Source organism: Durio zibethinus, chromosome 23 (genome assembly GCF_047325235.1).
Source record: "Durio zibethinus cultivar Kanyao isolate XHJ-2024 chromosome 23, ASM4732523v1, whole genome shotgun sequence".
Classification (NCBI taxonomy): domain Eukaryota; kingdom Viridiplantae; phylum Streptophyta; class Magnoliopsida; order Malvales; family Malvaceae; genus Durio; species Durio zibethinus.
The window spans coordinates 18,735,336-18,761,490 of NC_143184.1; the positions used below are offsets into that span (position 1 = coordinate 18,735,336).

General features: G+C 30.3%; 1 protein-coding gene across 1 annotated transcript; it reads left to right on the top strand.

Moving 5' to 3' along the window:
* The first annotated feature begins 2,315 nt into the window (after window positions 1-2,315).
* Window positions 2,316-3,341, top strand: LOC111313625 (uncharacterized). The gene is made up of 3 exons (XM_022914297.2): window positions 2,316-2,715; window positions 2,824-2,892; window positions 2,996-3,341. Exons 1-3 carry the CDS (start codon window positions 2,659-2,661, stop codon window positions 3,068-3,070), a joined length of 201 nt encoding a protein of 66 aa, XP_022770032.2. The 5' UTR covers window positions 2,316-2,658; the 3' UTR covers window positions 3,071-3,341.
* The last annotated feature ends 22,814 nt before the right edge of the window (window positions 3,342-26,155 follow it).

A 26,155-nucleotide genomic window follows, 5' to 3' on the forward strand; every position in this document is an offset into this window, starting at 1 on the left:
ACGGCAACAACTATGTTTAGAACTCAAATGGACTGAGTAGGCTCTTGTCAAAGGAAAATAATGGTAAAAGACAAAGGTAGGAGGTGAGTCACAATCAAATCAGAAGATGAGCAAAAGAGGAAGGAGAGGAAAATGAAAAGAGTGAATGACTTAAGATTATTTATGAGAGAATGAGAGATATTTATACTTGAGATGACATTAATTCTTGGTGACATTCGATCTAGAACGGATTATGCTGGTGTAGATCTTTGTGGACTAATAGCTAAACAGTATATCAAATTCTAACCTTATCATTTCTTACCAACTGTATGATTGTGAAATTTTTTTAATAATTTTTTTATGAGAGCAAATGTTTATTATTCTTAATTGGAAATGAATGGCGATACATGTCTTATTCTCTTTTCTTTTACCAAATGAAATTCACATGTTTAAAATAAGATTAACAATTCAATGAAGGGATTCTATTTGGATTTCTCTTAAATTTATTTTTTTAATGGATTTTTTCCAAATGAAACTAATTATAATCTAAAAATAAGATTGACAAGCCCTTGGAGAAATTATATCCTTATGAACCTAGATATGATTTTTATTATTAATTTCCATAAAAGATATGCATTTAATGAAAAACTTTATTGGATTACCAGAAAGAGGTAATCTCTCTAGCTGGCAATGGCATATCTCTTACAAACAAATACGTTGATTCTGGCCGTATTTGAGAGTCAAAGCAAGCATGCAACTAAGAAATAGAAAAAAGATGAATTATTTATTTAATGAGCACATGAAATTCATATCTTTTATTTTTATGTATGTATTCTGTAAGCATTATCAGCATCTATTTGGATATTTCCATTCTTATCCAATACACCCTGCAATCGTCGAATAATTAATGACATGCATGTTTCAAGGAAAACAACTTAAATTTCAATACTCCTTAAATTATTATCTTTGAGATTTTATTTCTAAATCTCTTTTCCGTGGGTTTTTCAGCATCTGCTTTTAATGTGGTGATAAAATAAATTTTATATTCATTATAGATAATATAGACAATAATTTTACATATTTTTAGTAAGGCATAAGTGTGAAAATTAAAAAAAAAATTATAAATATTAAAATTTTAATTTTAATTAGATATCACTTTTTAAATATAACAACATTAATCACCTGAAATGTTTACATGTATATTACTAATTGCTTTATTTTAGAATGAATATGTATTTTAAAATTTATGATGCCTAATTCCGTTTGTAAGCTTTTACGACCATTCTTCAAGTATCGAAATCCAAAAGTTTAATTGAATCTTTTATGTTATATTAAAATTTTATTTTGAATTTAAAATTTAATTTAATTAATTTATATAATTATTTCAAAATTTAATATTTAAAACTTTTTCACTTATCTCAATTATGGTACCCTTTATATAAAAACAAAAATTTTTACTTTTTGAATAAAAATACTTTGAATTTGAAGATTCAAATTCCAATTCTACTCATGTACTTTTTTTTTTCTTTTAAAGGAGATAAAACTTTACGGAGAAGACTTGTATATACCATATTTGATGGGACACAAAAGCTTTTCATTCACCAAACTAATTGGACAGCTGTATTCAACCAGGTGGCAAAAAAAAAAAAACGTTATCCTAACACTAAATATGTTTTTGTTGGGATTTTTTTTTTTATCATCTAAGAGCGCAAAAACTTACATTAAAAAAAAAAAAAAAAGAGAAAATTAGGATTCGACTTCTAATTTTGATATATTTTTTAAAATTATTTTGATCATTAAATCAAACAAACGAAAATGATTTTTGTTGGGATATTATTATTGCTATCTAAACCTTCTTCCTTGTCTTAGGAAGGGGGAGATATGAAAGCAAAGAAGGATGCCTAGTAATGGGTCGAAGTCGACACAGAATCAGAGCCTAGCATTATGCCATTCGACAACAGTATTAAGAAATGGTTTGCAGTGGAGGACAGCATATTCAAACCATCACTCTATGCTACCTACTACCTGAAAGATATCATTGAAAAGGTTAATGTGACCAATTTTTAAATAATAATTCATTTAAAGTTAACAACTTGAATTAAATTGATTTAAATTTCGATGTAACTGATTATAAATAACTTAAATGCAAAATAACTTTAGTTTAAAGAGCTCAACTTGAATCTTGTCCGTTCAATTGCCACCATAGATGCATTCTTGGAACCAAGGTTTAAAATTTTTTTTTTGGGGTAAAATAACGAGGTTTTCAATGAACATATCGTATAGGCAGCTCTTTAATTTTCAAAATACAAATATATCAAGGTACAAGATCAAATACACCGTAACATAATAGCTTTTGAAGTCCAAAGTAGTACTATTACCTCAAAGCTATATAGCAAAGTTATCATGAATGTTGTAAATGTGCACAACCATCATCCAATGCAAAGAATCTGTCCAAATACCAAACTCTAAAACCGCAACCAACTTTGAATTGAATGATGAATTAAGCGAATATATAGTATCCCTGGTCTATAAGCTGAACCAATCATCGGAAAACCCTCCATCTACCGTCACACTTGTCTTGCAAAGGACTGTTGCTGTTAGTGTTTATATCTGTTGCATCACCAAAAATTAAGCATCTAAGATTTACTTGGCTAGTAGTGTTTTTGTTCTTTGAAGAAAATGAACCAATCCCAGAATACAAGCTTCCAAGCTGGCGAGGATAAGGGCCAAACTCAGGTGAGTGAATCTGTTTCATGGCATAGATGAACAGCACAAATATGAATCATAGTTGGTTTACATTATTCATTGTCATTTGTGCTAACTGTTTGCATTTTCTTTTCTCAGGAGAAGACCAGCCAGATGGCAGACAAGGCTAGGGATACTGCACAATCTGCTAAAGAATCATGCCAAGAGGTCCAAGCTTTTTTTTCTTTTTTCATTTTGATAGCTTTGGATAAGTTGATTTGATGCAAGAAAATTATCTCCTTGTGAGTGTTGAATTAGAATTGTTTCGCAGGCTGGTCAGCAGATGAAGGCTAAAGCACAAGGGGCAGCTGATTCCTTGAAGGATTCAATGGGGATGAACAAATGAAACTGCCGGTTGATCCCACCACACCCTACCCTGGGGCACTTTGAGCTTTTGATTTTTCTGTTTCTTTTGGCAACATTTTCTTCATTTTGCTCATGTTTCCTTCGAGCTACTTAGAAGTGGTAAGAGATAATAGGAAAAGTTTCCTATTTCTGCCCAGAATAGAATAATACAAACGATCCAGTTGCTAGAAAAACTCTTGTCCATTTGTTGCTTTTAATAACCCATGGGACAAATTTTCAAAACATATTAAGGAACAATATATATATGTGTGTGTGTGTGTGTGTGTGTGTGTGTGTGTGTGTGTGAAGACCTGACATATGCTAAAACTTTTAAATAGCCTTTTCACTACCATTATTATCCAAAGTAAACACATCCATGTATAAAATAAGATCTCACTCCTAAATAAAAGAAATTTTCAGATATTCTTCAGCACCATTGCAATACAAAGTCCCAAAAGTCTTTCCCTCACATAATTAACTTTATCTGGAGCTAAATATTTGTAAGAAACTAAACGGTGTTTGGAACTTAAAATATCTTGGGCTCTGCCTTGCCGTTGCATTCTTACTGATTTCCGATGGGGTTTCTTATGGAAGAAAGAAAGCATCTCGTTTATAAAGAAAATAGATTGATAGAGAAAGACAAGATGAATAATATGTAAAAGTATTCAAATGTATTCAAATTATCTTCAGGATATAAACGAATCAAATAAAAATGAATCTTGTTGTGTCCATAATTTATTTAACTAATGAATATTGAAATAATGTTTGTAATTTCGTTTGCTGATCTTCATAAATGAACAGGAATCCAACTTGTTCATAAACGGTTTTGTTTATTGAACACTTTGTTTTTTTTATACCTTTGGATGTATACAAATTAAACATGAACAAATTTTATTATGTTTATAATCTATTTATTTAATTAATAAATTTTAAAATATTATTCATAATCATTTTTTAAATTTAATAAATAACTATGTTCACAAACTGATTTTCAAATGTTTTATGCATTTACACCCTTAATTATCTTATTACTACAGTAAAAACACATGTATAATATTTCTGAATATATGTTATTGTTGATATAGATATCTAGAAATTTTAATACTACAATAATATATTAAAACTGCAAGTCAAATAGCATCCAGTCATATTTTGTACATCTAAAGTAAACCTGTTCATGGGTCGAGTGATCACTCGAACTTGAAAAAACATTCAAAATTTTGAAAGATTTGGACATAAATATTAAGCCCATTAAATGAGTTGGACAAATAAATGAAATTCGATCAGAAAATAGAATAAGCTTGGGTCTCATTATTTAAGGCCTGAGCTCGGCTCAACCTAGCCTAAAATTTAAAAAAATATTTTTTTTTACGGCTAAATGCTCAAATTAGGATTAAACATTTGAGTGGTTACTCAATTAAAGACCAAATGTTTTAATTGTACAAATAAGAATCAAATAGTATTAACTTGTAACAATGTAGGATTTATTTTAATGGTAAAAGGAATGTGTATATTACGCACCATTATAATGAGTAAAAAGAATAAGAAACAACTAATTAGGTAAATTCATGCTGATTTGGATTTTTTTATTACAATTCTTAAAAAAAAAAGGAAATGAAAAATTTTTTAGCAAAAATAAATTACACTTAATCCAAATAAAAAAAAAACTAAAAAGTCTCAAACCTAGAGCAAATCGCCCTTAACCCTAATCACCCATACAAGTTATTTCAAACACTAATTCAATTTCATTTGTTAATTTCTATGAGCTAAACATTTTTTTAAACCCTAGTTTAGGCTAACCAATATTCAATTCAATCAGTTACACCTCAAGAATTGATTCTTTTTAGGGTTCAATTGATTGAGCTTCAAAAATTTGGAACATTAGTTGTTATGTTTTTGTTAAATTTGTGTAAAGTGAATAATATGGTGAATAATATGTACACATATTGTGGGTTTTGTTGTTTTTCATAGTTAGCCATTTTGTGGTTAAGGGTTTTTTGTTATTCTTCAAAAATTAGGCATATTCTTGTTTAGGATTTTCTATAGTTCTTCATTTTTAGGCTTATTCTGATTTATGATTTTTTGTTGTTGTTCTTAATTGCTTAAATTTATAGTTAATGTTTTTTGCTATTGTTATTAATTGCTTAAATTTATATTTGAGGTTTTCTGTTGTTGTTCTTAATTGATCGAAATAATAGTTAAGATTTTCTGCTATTGTTCTTAATTGCTCAAAATTATAATTACGGTTTTCTGCTATTGTTCTTAATTACTCAAATTTATAGTTAGGATTTTTTTTGTTTAAACATATTTTGTTTAGACATAATTGTTTATATAGCCTTTTGATTCTTGCCCATCACTCAGGCTTCCACTAGTGCTAGCATAAGTGATCATTAATCATTGTTGTCTTAATTTATAACATAAGTGAAGCCAATTAATCAGCATAAAAAGTAAATGTTATGTTATACAAAATAAAAAAATAACAATTCATGGTAGCTAGGATTATAAATAGGGTTAAGTATGAAAGGTAACCAAGCTTAAGTATAAGTATGATCATCACTTCACCAGAACCATCAATAAAACTAGCCACAAAATCACCAGAAAGATAACCAAGTTTAAGTATAAGCATGATCACAACTTCATGTCCATTTTATAAATTATCTTGCCAAAAATATTACCAAATAACAACATCAAGTCAATCATGTGAATTCTAATTCTAAAAAGAAAATAACACAAGAAAAACATGCTAAACTTTTAAGCCAGAATGTGCATATAAAAGACCTATTGTAAAAGAAAATTGCATTTCAAACAAAGACCTTCGGTTATAACAAAGTAAAAGCTTATAACAGAAATTTTATAACAAAGTAAAAGATTATAATAGAAATTAGATAATAATGTAAGGGTCATGCATACTTAAACTAACTGTAATTGTTATTGTCAAGGATTTAGGGTTTCTTATAACACTTATAATATAAATTTTTGCTGAAAATAATGTTTATAGCACTTATCAACTGTTGTTGCTAGAATTTAGGGTTTATTGTGATAGAATTTAAATTTTTTTTAGTTTTGCAATATGAGTTTTGATTATTGTATTCTATAATTTTACTATGCTAGGGCTTTTGTTGGTAATGGTCATAATCTAATGTATATAAATGAGATAGTAGAGGAATTGATAGTAAATCCTAATAAGATATCTTACTTTGAGTTGTTAGACTTTTGAAATAAGGTTGGGTATATGAATATTAGTGAGATATTGTATTTAAAATAAAAAAAAAATGTTAGCTGATGGCCTGATGGTAGTAAATAATGATAGAAGCACTCTTGATATGATTAAGTATATGGTAGATCTAGGTTTAGTTTATGTGTATATAGTAAATGGTATAGATGAAGCTATTTTTGCTTTCGAGTTATTAATAGGACCTGAAGTAAAAGATGTATCTGAGGTAGTAGAGAATGAAAAAGTAAAAAATCAACATGTAGATGATGTAGTAGTGAATAAAAGGGTAGAAAATCAACATGTAGGTGAAGCAGTAAGGAATGAAAGGATAGGAATTGAAGAGGTGGTTGATGAAGTAAGGGTAGAGAATGAAGATACAGCTGAGGTTACAAGGGTAGAAATTGAAGATGATGTTGAGGTAATAGAGGTAGGAAATGAAGATATGGTAGGGGTAGCAAGGGCAACAAAGGTAGAAAATGAAGATGTGGCTAAAGTAGATGTTGAAGATATAGCTGATATAAATAGTAATGAAGGGTATGACCCTTGGATGGAACCACATTTAACCTCACCAATCAATGAAGATGTTGATGACGGATATTAGAGTGAGTACTATGACTCTGATAAGTATGGTGAGCTTGTTAGTGATAAGGATAAAATGGTTGATGATGCTACTAGGATAAAAAGTAAGTTTTCAGTATATGATCCTAATGCAAAAATCCCTTACATTGAGTTAGGTATGTTGTTTGAGAATTCAAAACAATTTAAACATGCTATGTCCTTACTGTCTATTAAGACAAATAAGGGTATCATTTGGTCAAAAAATCATAAGAATTTTGTTATTATTTTATAATATTCACAAATTTAATGATATTCATATTGTGTTTTATAATTTTTCTTTTATTTCTACTATCATTATTTTTATAATTTTTTTATCTCATTAAATTCCAATAGTTAAATTTGCTTTCTAAACAATATTTATTCAAATAATGGAATTACAAATGCTATTATTTTGAAATGCAACATTCTAAATTATCTTAATTTCAAAATTTTAAAATTCTCTATCCAAAAATACACTAAATGTTTGAAAAAATTAGCAAATTGAAGTTAGGCATGAGTTAAGAATTTTAAAAATTTTTTAAACTAAAAAAAATTACATACACCAGCAATCAAGTTTTTAAACTCTAGAAAAAGATGAGAGCCTTGACATATGATTTGTCATAACGGTTTTGGGATTGTCAAATGTAAAGTGTTTTATAATCAAAAAAATTAAAAAGAAAGTCACCACCAATCTTTGTTAGGGTGTGATTGACTACTCAAAAGTTTATCTTTTTAATAAAACTATAAAAGTGAGTTTAAAGTTTATCAAAAAGATAAATTTTGGTATACAAAAAATCAGGTTAGCCTCAGAAGTCAGTTATATGTGGGAAAAGATTAGCACCCCTACAACGCCCATAAATTAGTACCATTTAATTATGCGCTATTTTCGGTATTGTATAAAAATAGTCTCAGTTTGAAATTTAACACTAATTCCTTTCGTTTGAATTTTGCTATAGCTTTTTATTTAGGAATATTGAGAAAATCTTTAAGTTAAAGAATTATCTTCAAATTCTCCAACATCTAGGTAGAATTTAAAATAACTCTTTTTGCTTAAGAATTAACACAACAATCTTTAAAATGAAATAACACTCTTCATAGAAGATAATTGTTTGTGACTCTCCAACATCTAGGCAGAGTACCAAGAATTATTTCTTTCGAAATGTTATTTTTATTTTATTTTATAATATCACAAATAAAATGTATTGTCTTTTTTTCATTATAGAACTTTTTATCATCAAGTAGTAAATAAAAATTAAAGACAAAAGAATGCAGACAATTATCAATGATAATGTGCTAATGTATGTATACCAATGAATGTTATGTAGGATGAAATGCAATTTTAAAGTTGGGTTCTTAAGCATAATGAGACAATCCCGACTCTCCAACATCTAGGCAGACCTTAGGTGCGACTATTTATATTTAAGATCCCATCTTTATTAATACTTTTTATTTAATATCCCATTATTAATGTGAATTAAGAATTCGTGTGAAAAAACTTAATGAAATAAAGTTTCCTAAATACCTTATCTAGGCAGCATTCAGGAACAAATTACTTGAAGTGAGATTTTCACACGTGTCCTTAGGATTTTTAGATGATTTTGGTTAGAGCTTAAGTCGAGGTTTTAAAGGTTAGGGTCTTCAAATTTTGAATATTCAAAAATGTATATCAAATTTGGGACTTTACCTTTGGATTTTTAGGTTTTGAATTTTAGAATTTGAGATTTTGGATTTTAAGGGTTTTAGAAATTTGGATTTTTAAGTTTTGGATTTTAGGGTTTGGGGTTTTAGATTTTTAGGTTTCGATTTTGGATTTAAGGTTTGGGGTTTTAGTTTTAGGGTTTAGAGGATTTAGGGTTTTATTTTAGGGTTTAGTGTTTAAGGGCTAGAATTTAAGGTTTGGGATTTTTGATTTTTTGGGTTTTGAATTTAGTGTTTCAATTTTAGGGTTTGGATGTTTTAGGGATTTGATTTTAGGGTTTGGAGGGTTTAATGTTTTGTTTTTAAGGTTCAAAGGGTTTAGGGTTTAATTTAGGGTTTAGAGGTTTGAAGTTTAATAGTTTTAGGGTTTGAAGGATTTAAGGTTTCAATTTCGAAATTTTGATTTTTGAGATTTTAAAAGAACACAAACATCTCTAAAATCTCTAATATCTAGGTGAACTTTCGGAGCAAGTTCAATTTTTACGAATTTCAAGAAAATAAATTTTTGTATTATAAAGTTAATATTAATCTATTTATTTTTAATGTTTTTTATAATAATAATAATAATAATAATAATATTAATAATTCCCTAACATCTAGGTGAAATTATTATTATTTAAAGTGCGATTATATTCCCTCCAACATCTAGGCAGGGAAAAGTTTTTTTTATTTATTTTTTATACATATGTTATTATTATTTTTTATGCAACACTTGAATTATTAAAAAAGAATTAAAAGTTTTTTTTAAACATCATTATTATTGTTATTGTCATTTAATTATTATTATTGTTAATTATTACTATAGAACAAAAAGTATTTTATCTTAATAAACTCTAAAACTTTTAAAACATGCATAAATAACAATAATAATAATGTTAAAAATGATATAAAAATAATATATAAAAATAAAAATATTAAAAAAAAAATTTTTACTTGAATTGAACCAGTTAACAGCGGTTTGATTGGGTCAAAAATAGCGACGATTCAGTTGAACCAGTTGAGTGGCGATTCAGTGCACGGTTCAGTTGGACCAGTTCAAGGTTGGTTGAGACGGGTTGACGGGTCGATTTGCACGAATCTCAAATCAGATAACAGGCACAGGCGGATCCTCCTTATGCTCAAAATGGCATCGTTTTGCTTCTATGATTTTTCTATAAAAGTTAATTTCTTTTTTGCATTTCATTTCATCTTTGTTTTAGAAAAAAAATTCCCCAGCTTTCCAAACTTTTTCTGACTTTGGCTGGAGTCCGATGATGTACCACCGTGTTGACCGTCGTATGGGTCACTGTCAGTGATTGTCGGTGATAGAAAAACTCCAAAATTCACCAAAAAGGTCTTTTTCGACCTCCTGAACTCATATCCGCTATCTTTTTCGCGAGATATAACCCCGATTGGCGTAGATCGGGGCTTGAAGTTTTATATGTTATCTCTATTTTTTTTAAGAATAATTGATGATCTTTTTTTCTTTGGTGCAGGTGGTTTTGGCGCTAAGGCTCTTCCATACAAGGAGGACTGTGTTGTTGGTTTTTTTGTTTTTGTGGATCTATTTTTGGCTTTTTTGGTTTTTTTTATTTATTTTCTGGTGGGTAAAGTGTTTGGATTTTTTAGAATGGTTTCAGGCTTCTGGGTGTGGGAGTTTGGTGTTTCGGAGTAGCTGGAGATGTGTTCAAGAGAGACTAGAAGGGGATGAAGCTAGGTTCTTTATAGGGCTTGATCTATGTTTGGGATAGTGGTGGTCTAATGGTTGTAGGGGGTGGTTGTAGGGTTTTGGTAAAGGGGTGGCTAGTTGGGCAGTTGGTCACAAGGGTCACTGGTCTGATGAGACTGGGTAGGGGTGGTTGGATCAGATGGGCTCCGGTAAAGGGTTGGACAGGGCGACAGAGGCATCATACACCGTACACCAGCCCCCTGCTTTTTATGTCTCGTTTTTTAATTAATTTTTAATTTTTTAATTTTATTATATTTTTTGTTTAATTAGTAAAGTAATATTAAAATAAAATAAAAATTAAAAATATATTTTGGGCTTACAAGACCAGATTGGGCTTTAGGCCTGGTTGGATCAAATTAGGCCTGAAGCCCAATTAAGTCAAAATCGAGCCTGGAGCCTAATCAAATTAGAATCAAACCTGGGTCTGAAAATTCAATACATACGATGAGTTTTAAAATCAGACTTGACTAAAAATTGAACAAATTTAGTATCTACAGCTGCACCTCTTTACACATTACTGAGAATCAGTAATAGGGCAAAGATAAATACACTAATTTTGTCTGAAGCTAAAGAAAATTTGTTTTGTTTTTGTTACTTTATTATTATTATTATCATTTTTTTTACCATGAGTCAAAAAAATAAAGAAAATGACTGGGACAACACCGCGAGTCGAGAAATAAAGAAAACGTCCAAGACAACACCGCGACTAAGGATCAGGATTAAATCGTGACTTAGAATTAAAAAGATTAGGACTGAACCATGAGTCAAAAAAAAAAAGACAAGGATTAAACTGCAAGTCAGAGAAATAATGAGGATCGGGATTAAGCCGCAACTTAGAATTAAAAGATCAAGATTGAACCTTGAGTCAAGAAAAATAAAGAGACCAGGATTAAACTGTAAGTAAAAAAAAAGAATAAGGATCGGGATTAAATCACGACTTAGAAGTAAAGAGATCGGGATTGAACTGTGAGTTAGAGAAAAATAAAGAGACTGAGATTAAAACACAAATAAAAAAAAATAAAAGGATCGGGATTAAACCGTAAGTCAGAGAAAGAATGAGGATCGAGATTAAACCGTTACTTAAAAGTAAAGAGATCGAGATTGAACCGTGAGTTAGAGAAATAATGAGGCCGGGATTAAATTGTAAGTCAGAGAAAGAATAAGGATTGAAATTAAACCATGACTTAGAAATAAAGAGATTGGGATTAAACTGCGAGTCAGAGAAAAATAAAGAGATCGAGATTAAACCGCAAGTCAGAGAAATAATAAAGATCGGGATTAAATCACAACTTAGAATTAAAAAGATCGGGATTGAACCGCGAGTCAAGAAAAATAAAAAAATCGGGATTAAACCACAAGTTATAGAAATAAAAGAGGATTGGGATTAAACCACAACTTAGAAGTAAGGAGATCGGGATTAAACCACAAGTCAGAGAAAAATAAAGAGATCGGGATTAAACCACAAGTTAGACAAATAATGAGGATCGAGATTAAATCATGATTTAGAATTAAAAAGATCGAGATTGAACCGCGAGCCAAAAAAAATAAAGAGATAAAGATTAAATCGCAAGTTAGAGAAATAATGAAGATCGAGATTAAACCATGACTTAGAATTAAAAAGATCAGGATTGAATCACTAGTCAAGAAAATAAAAAGACTGGGATTAAATTGCAAGTCAGAGAATAACAACTATCAAGACTAAACCATGATTTAGAATTAAAGAGATTGGGATTAAATCGTAATTTAGAAATAAGAATGACTAAGATTAAACTGTAAGACGAATAATAAAGAGATTGGGATTAAACTGCGGTTAGCAAATAACAAGACTGGGATTAAATCGCGAGTTAGGGAATGACAATGTCAGAATTAAATTATGAGTCAAGAAATAATGTGATCAGGATTGAACCGCGAGTAAAAAAAAAAAAGATCGAGATTGAACTACAATTGAGACAATACAAGACTGGGATTGAACTGTAAGTCATAAAATAATAAGATCAGGATTAAATCGAAGGTCAAAAGAACAATGACTAGGATTGAACCACAAGTCAAAAATAAAGACAATTGGATTGAACTGCTAGTTGAAAAATAAATGACGACCAGGATTAAACCATGAATCGAGAGAATAAATGTAACCAAGACTAAATTGTGAGTTGAAAAATAGGGATTAGGTACTCTATAGATCAATAGTTTCAATTTTAAGAATCATGCTAGAGGTAACATATCATCTTTAAGGCCATCATTTTTATTTTGAAAAAAAAATACTGATTCTTGCTAATGTCTCATAAAGAACCTTTCTATGCAACTTATCAAGAGGTATGTAATGAATGCAATGATTGTGATGAATGAATAGACAAAGATATGATCAGCGAATTATATCATGCATTTTCATACAAGTTAATTCAACTTTTGGTTCAATTCTTTCAAACTTTAAAAGCCAGTTCCAATAATCTCGATCTTTTAAATCTTTCAATTTTTGACCAGAAATCTCCATCTTATGATGGACCCATTTGGCTTTTAGTTGCTCTGAAATCTTCTTTGAATTCTTTCTTTATCCCTTCTTTCTTTTTTGTTTTTAGTGATCAATCAATTTCATTTCATTCTTTCTGACCCCATATTATTATTTCTATCATCCTTATATTGCATTCTTTTTTTGAGCAATGCATTAGTTTGTTATGAACTTTATCAATCATTATCTTAATTTTAAATGACAAATGCAATGATTCAGGTTTAAGGTTAGGTGTGAAACACGATCAATAATAGGGTATTTTGAGCTCAGAAAGATAAAGATAAGCCTTTCGAGACATAAAGAACAATTAACTCAAAAGTATTTCAAGAATCAAATATCAATTCTCTAGATAATGAACATTTGAACGACCTTGGCCTACTCAGGCTAAGTCTTTTCCAAAAACTCATTACATTTGTGATCTTGTCATGTTTGATTTCATATAACCAATCCTTGCCCCATATTTGTAACTTATGAGAACTTGCCTCCTAAAAGTCATCTATCGTAATTCTGGCACTGATTCATCTAGTTGGTGCCACTCCTTCATTCTTTGAAGGGTTTTCTCCTACCTCCTCCTTCATTCAAGTCACTTTTTTAGGTTTTCAGCTTAAATGACCCCATTTGGTTCAAACCGCCCATTCGGGTTTTCAGTTTGAATCACTTCCCTTTTTTTTTTCTTTTTTTGTATTTTTTTTACATTTTTTCTTTCTTTTTTTTAAACAAAATATTTCTTGAGAATATCTGAATTCATAAGATTTGACAATTCATCACCGTCTATTTCTGTAAGGATCAGAGCCCCACCTGAGAATAAACTTTTTTTCACATATGGACCTTTCTAATTAGGCATCCATTTTCCTCTATTGTCATGTTGGTATGGCAAAATCTTTTTTAAAACTAATTCACCCTCATGAAAGCATCGTGGTTGTATCTTCTTATCATGTACTCACATGATTCTTCTTTGGTATATTTACTCATGGCTGAGTGCCGAGAGCCTTTTCTCTTCAATAAGATTTAGTTGCTCTAAACGATCTCAAACCTAATCTACTTCGTCCAATTTTGCCTCCATCAAAACTTTCAAAAAAAGAATTTTCACTTCAATCGATAGTATAGCTTCCATCCTATACACTAGCGAAAACAGAGTGGCTCCTGTGGAGGTTCAAATTAATGTTCTATAAGCAAGTAGGGCAAAAGGTAATTTTTCATACTAGTCTCTATATGTAACAGTCATTTTCCCTAATAATCTTTTGATGTTTTTATTCGTAGCTTCCACTGCACCATTCATTTTTGGGCAATAAGGTGCTGAATGATGATGCTTGATCTTGAATTGTGCACACAATTCTTTCATCATTTTATTGTTTAAATTGCTAGCATTATCTGAATGATCCTTTCGGAGAGCTCATACCGACATATTCTCTCTTTTTATAAATCTACACACCATGGATCGTATAATACTAGCATAAGAAGCTACTTCTATGCACTTCATGAAGTAATCGATTATCACTAAGATAAAATGATGTCAATTTGAAGCTTTTAGGGTTATGGGTCCGATCACATCCATTACCCACATAAAGAAGGGCCATGGTGGCGTTAAGACATATAGTGGGACTGGAGGGGAATGAATTTTATCTGCATAAATTTGGCATTTATGGCACTTTCTGGCATTATTGATGCAATCATTTTCCATTGTAAACTAGTAGTAACCCGTTCTCATAATTTGTTTGGCCATCATATGTCTATTGGCATGTGTTCCACAAATTCCTTCATGTACTTCTTCAAGTATCTTGCTTGCTTCAACAGTGTTTGCACACTTTAGTAAGATCTAATCTCGACTCTTTTTATACAAGTTTTCTCCATCAAGCATAAATCCTACTACTAATCTTTGAATGGTCCTCTTATCATTTTTAAGGCCTGCTCTAGATAGTTTTAGCACTTGATATACTGTACAAAGTCATAGTACCATGGTTGTCGATCTACCTCTTCTTCCATGTTTAAACAATGGGCTGGTGAATATTTCATTTGTACTATGATAGGCTAGATTCCTGTACTATCATTTAACTTGAACATTACTACCAAAGTAGCCAAGGCATCAACAATCTGGTTTTCTTCTTGAAAAACATGTTGAAATTGGATCTCTTTAAATTGCTTTATCAAGCTAATTATGTGCCTTTTATAGGCACCAATTTTCTTCTTCTTTTGTTTATTATTTTGTTTATTATTATTATTATTATTATTATTATTATTTAAAACAAAAAAAAGTAAAAAAAAAAAAAGAGTCTTTGATTTCAACTCTAGCAGCCTAAATCCAGCTGCCAGAATGGTCCAAATTTCTTCCTGACACTACCTAACATGGCAGCATGATATCCGATAATCAAAAGTTACCGGATACACAAATTTTCCATAAGAAATCTAAGAAGATTTGGGATTTGAAATCCCAGAAGTTCTATAAATAGAGCTAAGTTATGCGAGAGAAAGGAAAGGGGGAAAAAAGGAATATTGTCAACAAAAAAAAAAGATCACAATCCTCTTTGAAAAACCAACAGTAAACAAAAATTTTTTCCTGAAAATAAAATTTTAGATCTATGAGGTTAAAGATTTTTTTTTTTTGAAAAATTTGGTTTGAGGGAGTGTTTAGAAAAGAAAAAGGATCATTGACAAAATTTTTGAGAATTTTTGAAATTTTTTTTGGGTCACAGGAAACTAGAAAAGTTTGAATTTTTTGGCAACCGTTGAATTTTCCATCACCAAAATTTAGAAAAGTTTGAATTTTTTGGTGACTGTTGAATTTTTTGGCCATCGGAATATTGATCTTTGAATTTTTTGATGCCATTGAAGTTTTCGACCACCGGTGCACAAAGACGACCGACCAAAAACTGGGTTTTACGGCGACCGACAAGAGGGGTTGAATTTCTAGATAGATAGGCTCTGGGTTAGAGAGAGAGGGGAAAGAAAAAATAAGAAAAAAAACAAACACAAACCTTTTATAGACCCTTCAAAATGATGTCATTTTGGACGTCTGGACCGAACCTGACTCATGCAAGATCTGTGCGTCGACCCGCTCGCCAACTCGACTTGTTTCGCAGGTTTTCCCTTTGCTTTTTCTTTTTATTTTCTATTTTTATTTTTTATTTTCTTTATTTTGTGTAATTTTTATGTTGATTTTATTTATTTTATTTTTTCATGGTATTATTGTTATTTTATATTAATAATTCTTAAAATAAAAATAAAACTAAAATAACATAAGGACTTAAAGTTATAATATGCAAAAAAAAAATTAATATTAACTTTTTTAAGAAAAATAAATTTTATTACAAGCAAAAATATTATTTAAATTTTACCAAAATATTGGGATAATTTTAAAAAAATTATTTTTGCTAAGTAAATAATAATAAAATAAAAATAAATTTGTTTAAATGAATCTTTTAAATAAAATTTTTAAAGAAAGCTAAAAGAGTTTAGTTTTCTTTAATTATTACAAGAAAAAATAATTTTTTTTGGATTTCACCAAAGAGTTGGAATAATCCAAAATTATTTTTGCTAGAGTAAAGATTGATTTAAACAATATAAAAAAATAATAAAAAACTAAAATGAAAAATAATAATAATTGATATTTTGAATATTTTAAAAATATATATTTATATATATATATAATTGAAAGAGTTCGATTTTTTTTAATACAAGCAAGATATAAATATTTAGATTTCTCCGATGAGTCAAGATAATCTAATTTTTTTTATAATAAAAATAATTAATAAATAATAAAAAAAATTTTAAATAATTATAATAAAAATTAATTAATAAATTCTTTTAATTATAAAAAAATGATTTTATTTAGGATCTTGTCAAAAAGTTGAGATGATCCTAAAACTTGCTTAAAATTTTTAGGATTTCACCAAAGAGTCGGGATAATCGTAAAATTTGTTTAATAAATTTTGAGAACTCACCAAAGAGTTGGGATGTTTTCTAATTTTTTTAAAGCAAATAAATAAAATATCTTATGATGGGATTTCGAGAATTTTGTGAATGGTCAATTTTCTCAAAATATTTTTTAAATAGTGATTCTATATAAATTCCGCCAAAGCATTGGAGAATTTATAGAATATAAAAATAATAATAATACTAATTTTACAAAAAATATTTTTTTTAAATAAATTTCAGAAAATTAAAGTAAAAAAAAATCATATTATCAAAATTAAAGGATTACACATATTTAATTGGTACCATTCTTCGAATGAGCGACATGAGAATGCTAATACCTTTCTTACTTGTAATTGTACTCCCAGACCTAACCTTGATTTCGCAAACCTAAACTTCTTTTAGTAATTCTTAATTAATTTTAAGATTTTTACTAAAAGATGACATTTTGGGTGGCCAATCACACCCTATAAAAAGATTGGTGGCGACTCTGAAAAATTTTCACCAAGTCTAGCAATCGAGTCCCCCTGGACAAAAAATCATTATGATACCTTTGATATAATACTAGTTTTGGGTCCTTGGTCTCCCATTTGCCTTTTAGTTGATAAATTACTAAAGCGAAATCCCTATATACTTATACTATTTCAATCTTCTTTTTAATGGCCATCTGTAACCCCATGACACATGCTTCATATTTAGCAATATTTTTTGTCTAATTGAAGTCTAACCTCATAGTATAAGGGTAGTAATTTCCTTCTGGGGATATTAGCACTGCCCCAATGCCATGCCCCATTATATTGGATGCCCCATCAAAAAACATTTTCCACATTTTTCTTACAAGCTTTTCATTTTCATCCTGCAAGATTGCCATCAAATATTCATTTGAAAACTCAAACTTCATAGGTTGTAATCTTCTGTAGTTTGATCAGCAAAAAAAATCAACAATCGCACTCCTTTTTATAGATTTTTATGTCACATACACAATATCATATTCTGAAAGCATAACCTGCCATCTCGCTATCCTGCCTAATAGGGATGGTTTCTCAAAAATGTATTTGAGGGGATCTAATTTTGATATCAATCAAGTCGTATGATAGAGCATGTACTGTTTGAGTTTACGAGTAACCCAAGCTAGGGTACAATATATTTTTTCTATTTGGGGATACTTGGCCTCATACTCTGTAAACATTTTAGTCAAATAGTAGATAGCATGTTCTTTCTGGCCAGTTTCATCTTTTTGCTCCAATACGCATCCCATTTATTCTTCTTAAATAGTTAAATATAAAATCAATAACCTTTCTATAATTGGTGGTACTAACACCGGTGGGCTTGTCGAATACTCTTTAATATTTTTAAAGGCATTTTGGCATTCTTTATCCCATTCACTAGGATTATTTTTATGAAGCAACCTGAAGATTAGATCGTATTTCAAGGTGAGTTAAGATATGAAACGAGAAATATAATTCAATCACCCCAAAAAGCCTCTCACTTCTTTCTACGTGCATGGTGTTAACAACTCTTGAATGGCTCAAATTTTATTAGGGTCTACTTCTATACCTCTTTTACTAACTATAATCCCTAGCAACTTTCTAAATTTGACACCAAAGGTGCATTTGGCTAGATTCAACTTGAGTTGGTATCTTCGTAACCTTTCAAAGAGCTTTTTGAGATTAATAACATGATCTTCATCTTCCTGGGACTTAGCTATCATATGATCAACATACACCTCTATCTCCTTGTGGATCATATAGTGAAAAATAGTAACTATCGCTCTTTGGTATGTGGTGCCAGCATTTTTTAGCCTAAAGGTCATGACTTTATAGCAAAATATGCCCCACATTGTCACAAATGTGGTTTTCTCCATATCATCATGAGCCATTTTGATTTGGTTATAGCCAGAAAACCCATCCATGAATGAAAAAGTGGAATGCTTAGCAATGTTATCCACAAGGGTATCAATATATGGCAATGAAAGATTATCCTTTAGGCTAGCTCTATTCAAATCTTGGTAGTCTACACACATTCTAACTTTTTCATCTTTCTTAGGAACTGGGATTATATTGGCTACCCATTCAGGGTACTTAGCTATTTCTAAAAAACCAGTGTCAAATTGCTTCTTTACTTCCTCTTTTATCTTTATAACATTTATAGCTTCATGCATCTCAACTTTTGTTGTACCGATCAACACTTTGGTTTTAAAGATAATCTATGCTCTGCCACCTCTGTGCTAAGTTCAGACATATCTAGATAGGATCATGCAAATACATCCATATATTCTTACAGTAAATTCACCAGTTTCTGTTTCTCAATTGATGATAATGAAGTACCGATCCTAACTTCTTTCTTATTCTTATTGTCTCTCAAATTTAACATGTTAGTTGATTCTTAATGGGGTTTTATAATTTTCTCCTACTGCTCCATCCATTTTAATAGATCCTGAGGCAAATTATAGTCTTTTGTATCAACATTGTTATCAAGCTCACTAATGTGATTAGAATTTTCAAAATCAAACCCGGTGTTATTGCCTTGGTCATCCATAATGTTCATTATTAGAAAACCTGAAAATAGGTATGATCACAAAGAAATATATATACTAATTTTGGCAAGGGCAAAGAGAATGGCAATGAAAAAGGAAAGAAAAATGAAAAACAAAGAACATGGTATAATTGAAAAGCATTGCATCCATCATTTTATTAAGATAATGAAAATAAGCCCATACATTTAACCTCTACATGCTCTTGGGTAGAAGCAACTAGAATTTTTGAGTTAAAAGGTTTAAGGATAACAAAAACGATACACCATTCTCGAGTCTTTTAACCTAAAAAAGAAAAAAGATCTTTTCACCCTGCATGACTCTTCATCTGCTTCAATTTGAAATCTAGAAAAGGCTTCCTCCAATCTCATTACTTATTCCCCTTATTCAACCTTTATTGATTTAGGATAGATATGCCTACCTGAACGAAATGTTTCATACAAATAAAAGAACACCAATTTTTTATCAATCGAGTTTTGCCCTTTAAAGTGTGCCATTCTCCTTTCTTTCTTTTTCAGCATTATGTTTTTTTTATTAGCAGTCATAGGCTTATAGCCTAACCCCCATCTTTTTTATTTTCCACTGAGCATAGTGCTCTTGTGATTCATTGTAGAGCTTTTCCTAAGCCTTGCCCTGCTTGCCAACCCTTGCCAGCAGTCTGTTTAATCATCATATTTGTAGTTTTTGACAATTGAATAGTCGGTATCTCTAACCCCTCTCTGATATAAATAGTATTTACTACTTTAAAAGCTCTAAATGAACATTCGATTACTTTTTCTGTAGCCTCAATGTAAGTAGTGGTTAAGATTTTTGTCACTAATAAATCTTTCTCACCATCTACACAAACTTGTTTCCCTTGCATGATAAATTTAACCTTTTGGTGCAGAGATAAAGGTACAGCTCCAGTCATGTGAATCCAAGGTCTTTCCAGTAGACAACTATATGTAGGAGTTATGTCCATTACTTGAAATAAGATATTGAAGGTACAAGGATCGATCTGAAATGGGATCTCTATATCACCAATTACTTTTTTTCGCGCTCCATCAAATACTTTTACAATCATGTGACTATTTCACATGTAAAAGGAGTCTATTGGGAGTCTTGTCAATGTCATTCAAGGCATGACATTAATGGAAGATCCATTGTCAGTCAAAACTTTGGCTATAGTGTAAGTTTTACACTTTACAGTAATATGCAAGGCCTTAACGCTACCTCATCTTTCTGGAGGTATTTCATCATCATTAAAGGAGATAAATTTGGGGCTATAATATTTTCTATCGTAATGGTTTTGTGTTTGCCCAACGAATTTGGAAATGAAATAAAAAATAATGGAGTCACCACCAATCTTTTTTTTGGCTAAGTGCGATTGGCCACCTATTAAAACATATCCTTTTAATGAAATCTTAAAATTTATTAAAAGATAATTTTAGGGTCTACGCAACAATCTGGGTTCAGGAGTCGGTTACGTGTGAGGAAGGATTAGCACTCTCACAATGCTCATTTAAAATGGTACTAACTAACTACATGTTATCCTTTGATTTTGATAAAAAACAGCCTTATTTTTTACGTTTAGAAATTAATTTTCTTGATTTTTTATTTTTTATTTATTGTTTATATATTCAAATATTATTCAAGAAAAATAAATTAGAACCTTTTTATAGAAATAATTCTTAAAATATTTCAGTACGTTGGTAACATTAGAAGAACTCTTTCTCACCTAGAGATTTCTTAGGCATCACTTCTTGGAATACCTTAAAATCTCATATTTGGAGGTCCGAATTTACCTTTCATAAAAAATTATGTCATGTATGCAATGCAAATAATAACATGTTGATGCACACATTTTATTCTCTTTTTAAAAAAATTTATTAATTGTTTTATTAATTTTTTTACTCTTAATTTTGAAGAAAAAAAAAGAATTTTTATTGTATTGAAGTTTTTCTATAAATATTCCAATACATTGGTAATATTTAAAAAAAAAATCTTCTCACCAAGGGATTTAAAGCATCTCTACTCGGAATACTTTTAGAATCTCATCATTGGATAAAATTTCCTTTTTTCCTTGTTTATATTACTTATTCTTAATTTATTAATTAATTTTTATTTATTGTTAACAAAAAGAAAATTTTTATTGTATTGAAAAAATTTTATAAATACTCCAATACACTGGTAGTATTTAAAAAAATTCTTCTCACCTAGAGATTTAGAGATTTCATAGGCATCACTACTTAGAATACCTTTAAATCACCTCATTGGATAAAATTTTCTTTTTTTCCTTGTTTATATTACTTATTATTAATTTATTAATTAATTTTTATTTATTGTTAACAAAAAGAAAATTTTTATTGTATTGAAAAATTTTTATAAATACTCTAATACACTGGTAGCATTTAAAAAAATTCTTCTCACTTAGAGATTTCATAGGTATCACTATTCGGAATACCTTTAATCCCATCATTGGATAAAATTTTTTTTCCTTATTTTTTTATCAATTTTATATTATTAATTAATATTATAAAATAATAAAAATTTATTTTGGTAAATTTAAACATTTTTACATGCATAAATATTAATAATAATAATTAAAATAACAAAAATAATATTTAAAAAATTAAAAAAAAAATTTTTTACTTGAACCGGACCGATCAACATAGGTCCAGTCGGATCAACGGCTTGATTTGATCTAACGGTTTAAGGACGGTTCGGCTCGGCCTGGGTCGGTTCAACGGTTCGAGTATGATCCGGTTCAGTCTGGTCCAGTTCAGATGGATCGATCAGGGGTTGAAGGAGAAACAGGTCATCGGGTTGGGTACGCGAATCCCGGGTAGGGTCACGGGTTGACACACAAAACTTTAGGGTTCAAAACAGCATCATTTTGGGCATTATTGAAACGACGTCGTTTTGGGTTTAGTCTTCTATATAAAAGTCAAAAAAAATTTTTCATTCATTCTTCTCCCTTCAGTAGAAAAAAAAAACCTTCCCTTCTTTTTTACTCAGCCAAAAAAATTTATCGGCCAGCCCATGCCTCCGTCGTCATCACCGTCGGTCGCCCGTCACCAGTGGTCGAAAAATTTTAAAATCTCTCCATAAATTTTTCTCAACTAATCGAATCCAGATTTGGCCTTCGTTTTACAAAAAGGAGACTCAAACGGCCTATATCTATCTTTGAAGGTTCGGTTAAAAACTCTTTTTTTTATTTTTTTTTCAACTAACCTTGATTTTTTTTTGCAGGTGTTTTTTTTTTTTTTTTGCGCTAGGTTCCCCTGCTTGGGGATTGTGGTTTTTTGTTCTTTTTTTTGACAAAAAGCTAAAATGTTTTTTTTTATAGGAAGCTTTTTTTTTTATAAAAATTTTTTACAATTTTTTCGATTCTCTTCCTCTATTCTCCTTGCAGGTTATAAGCCCTATTTATAAAGCTTTTTGAAATTCAAATCCTAGATCTTCTGGGATTCGAATCCCATATTTTCTACCCAAAATCCACGCTTGTCGATTAGGCAATATGTTAGGTGACTGCCAGTGGTGGCGACCGTTAGTATTTTGGACTTTAGTGATAATGCATTTAATGCACTGGATAAGAGAAAAAGAAGAAGAAGGAAAAAGAAAGAAAGAGGCAAAAAAAAAAAAAAGAAAGAAGGAGAAAGAAAAAAAATAATAATGATAATAATAATAATAATAAATAAAATGGTGTTTACAATTGCCCCTATTTGCCTATTTTTGAGAATCAAGAATAAGGCAAAGATAAACAGACAACCATTTTATTTGGAAAGATGAAACATTGAGCATAAAAATTTTTTTTTTTGGAAAGTGCCTCCTCTAAACAGAGGTTTAATTGATATTTTTGAAAATTTAAAAGGCTCCTCTTAGCATAGGTTCAACAACTTTAAAAAAAAATCTGAAAAAAGCTCCTCTCAGCAGAGGCTCAATAACTTTAAAATTCTCATCTTTGAAAAGGCTCCTTTAAGCAGAGGCTCAACAATTTAAAAAAAATCATCTGAAAAAAGCTCATCTCAGTAGAGGCTCAACAATTTTAAAAAAATCTCATCTTGAAAAAGCTCTTCTCAGCAGAGGCTCAACAACTTTAAAAATTTATCTTGAAAAAGCTCCTATTAGCAAAGGCTTAACAATTTTAAAAATATTGAAAAAGCTCCTCTTAGTAGAGGCTTAACAACTTTAAAGATTTTGAAAAAGCTCATCTCAGCAGAGGCTTAATAACTTTAAAAATCTTGAAAAAGCTTCTCTCAGCAGAGGCTCAACAACTTTAAGAATCTCATCTGTTTTCAAATTCGAGTTCTCATCTTTGAACAAGTAAATTTCCCTCTTTTGAATTCTTTTGTTTGATCATTGTCTTTATCAAAATCTTGTTTTTCATTAAGAAATGGAAATTTTTATCTTTGTTACAACTTCTCACGAATGCATATATTGAGTGCTCTAAATGCAATGCATGTAACGCAATCAAAATTATGCATTGTAGTAAAAAGGTTCTAAAAAATCTCTCAGGTTTTACTTCTTTTATCTGAATTCTCAACAATTGCTATATAACCAATATGTTCTTAACTTCTGACCATTTTATTCTTCATTTTTCTTCTTCTAAAGTCTGCAACATCAATGTCTTGTCATTTTTTTCTCATCCTTTTTCATTTGCCTTTGTCAACTTTAAACAGTAATGCTGAGATCTTTCATGTTTGTCTTTCTTTTCATCATTTTAAATTCAAGACAAACAAAATACAATTACACATTTCTCTTATTCACTTGTACGATGAACAAAAATATCAGATAAGGATAAAAGATAGGATAGGCATATTTTTAAAGAAAAGATAACGTATTTCATTAGGCTGATAACAAGTGCATGGCAAAGTATTTGAGTTGAAACAAAGGTGCCCAAATAATGATTACAAGATAATCATGAACAAAATATTCCCAGATTTTTTCTCTAAAACTAAATCAGATGACTTCTTTGATTCTTTAAAGTTTGTCAAACTATACTTGCCCCTGGGTTATGGGATCTTCTTCTGATGATGCTTCTGCTTCACATCCAAGTCACCTTTTCAGGTTTTCAGCTTAGAGAAATTAACATTTTTTAAGTAAAATATTTTTTTACAGCATCTGAATTTATTGGAGTAGGTAAATCACCTTCATCCATCTCTGCCAAAATCAATACCCCACTAGAAAAAAGCCTTTTTCACCACATACGGGCCTTTTCAATTTGGTATCCATTTTTTTCGATTATCATGTTGATTTGGAAGGATTTTTTTAGCACTAAGTCTCTTTTCATAAAGCAACGGGGATGAATTTTCTTGTCATGTGCTCTCATCATCCTTTTTTGATATAATTGACCATGATAAAATGCTGATAGTCTTTTCTCTTCAATGAGATTTAACTGCTCATAGCAATTTCGAACCCATTTTGCTTCCTTTAACTCTACCTCTATCAGGACTCTCAGTGAGGAAATTTTCACTTCGATCGATAGCACAACTTTCATTCCATATACCAAAGAGAATGGGGTGGCCCCAGTAGATGTTCAAACTAATGTTTTATAAGCATGCAAAGCAAAAGGTAACTTTTCATGCTAATCTTTACAAGTATTAGTCATTTTCTCTAAGATTCTTTTGATATTCTTATTCACAACCTCCACTGCCCCATTCATTTTTAGACGATACGGAGTCAAATTACGATGACGAATCTTGAACTAAGTCATACTTCATTCATCATTTTATTGTTCAAGTTTTTGGCATTATCAGAAATAATTATCTCTGAAAGCCCATATCTGCATATTATCTCTCTTTTTATGAACCTACATATCATAGACCGGGTCACGCTAGCATATGATGCAACTTCTACCCATTTGGTGAAGTAATCAATCATCACAAAAATGAATCTATGTTCATTCGAAGCTTTTGGAGTGATGGGACCAATGACATCCATGCCCCATATAGAGAATGGCCACGGAGGAGCCAGAACATGTAATGTTGATGGCAGAGCATGAATCTTATCAGCATAAATCTGACATTTATAACATCTCCTAGCATAATCAATACAGTCACCCTCTATTATCAACCAATAATAGCCAGCCTTCATAATTTGTCTAACCATCATATGACCATTTGCATGTGTCCCACAAACTCCATTATGCACTTCTTAAATAATCTTCTTTGATTCACTACATTTACACATCTTAAGAGCACTTGATCTCGACCTCTTTTGTAAAGGATATCTCTACCAATGAAGAAACTCATAGCCAATCTTCTGATAGTCCTTTTAACATTTTTTGTTGGATATCTCTATCAATGAAGAAACTCATAGCCAATCTTCTGATAGTCCTTTTACCATTTTTTGTTGTATGTTTTGGGTATTGCTAGCTTTTAATGTATTGCATGATATCATGATACCATGACCTCCCATCAACTTCTTTTTCGACATTTGAGCAATGTGCTGGTACATCCTTCACATCTAGCTTAATGGGTTGGATTTTAGTATTTGCATCTATTTTAATCATTGCAGCTAGAGTAGCCAGTGCATCAGTAATTTAGTTTTCCTCCCTAGATAAATGCTCAAACTGAACTTATTTAAATTGCTTGACCAACTCAGAGATGTATTTATGGTACCGGATTAACTTAGAGTCTCTTGTCTCCTATTTATCTCATAACTGATAAATAACTAAAGTTGAATTTTCAAACACATCTAACACTTTAATTTCTTTTCAATTACTATTTGTAGACCCATAACACAAGCCTCATATTCAACCATATTATTTGTGCAATTAAAATTTAACCTGGCTATGATAGGGTAATAATGCCTATCAGGAGATATCAAAATTACCCTAATACCATGACCCAAAGCATTAGCAGCTCCATCAAAATACATTCTCAATGATTTTTCAACAGGTTTATTTTCTTTAATGGCCATCACATCCTCATCAGGAAA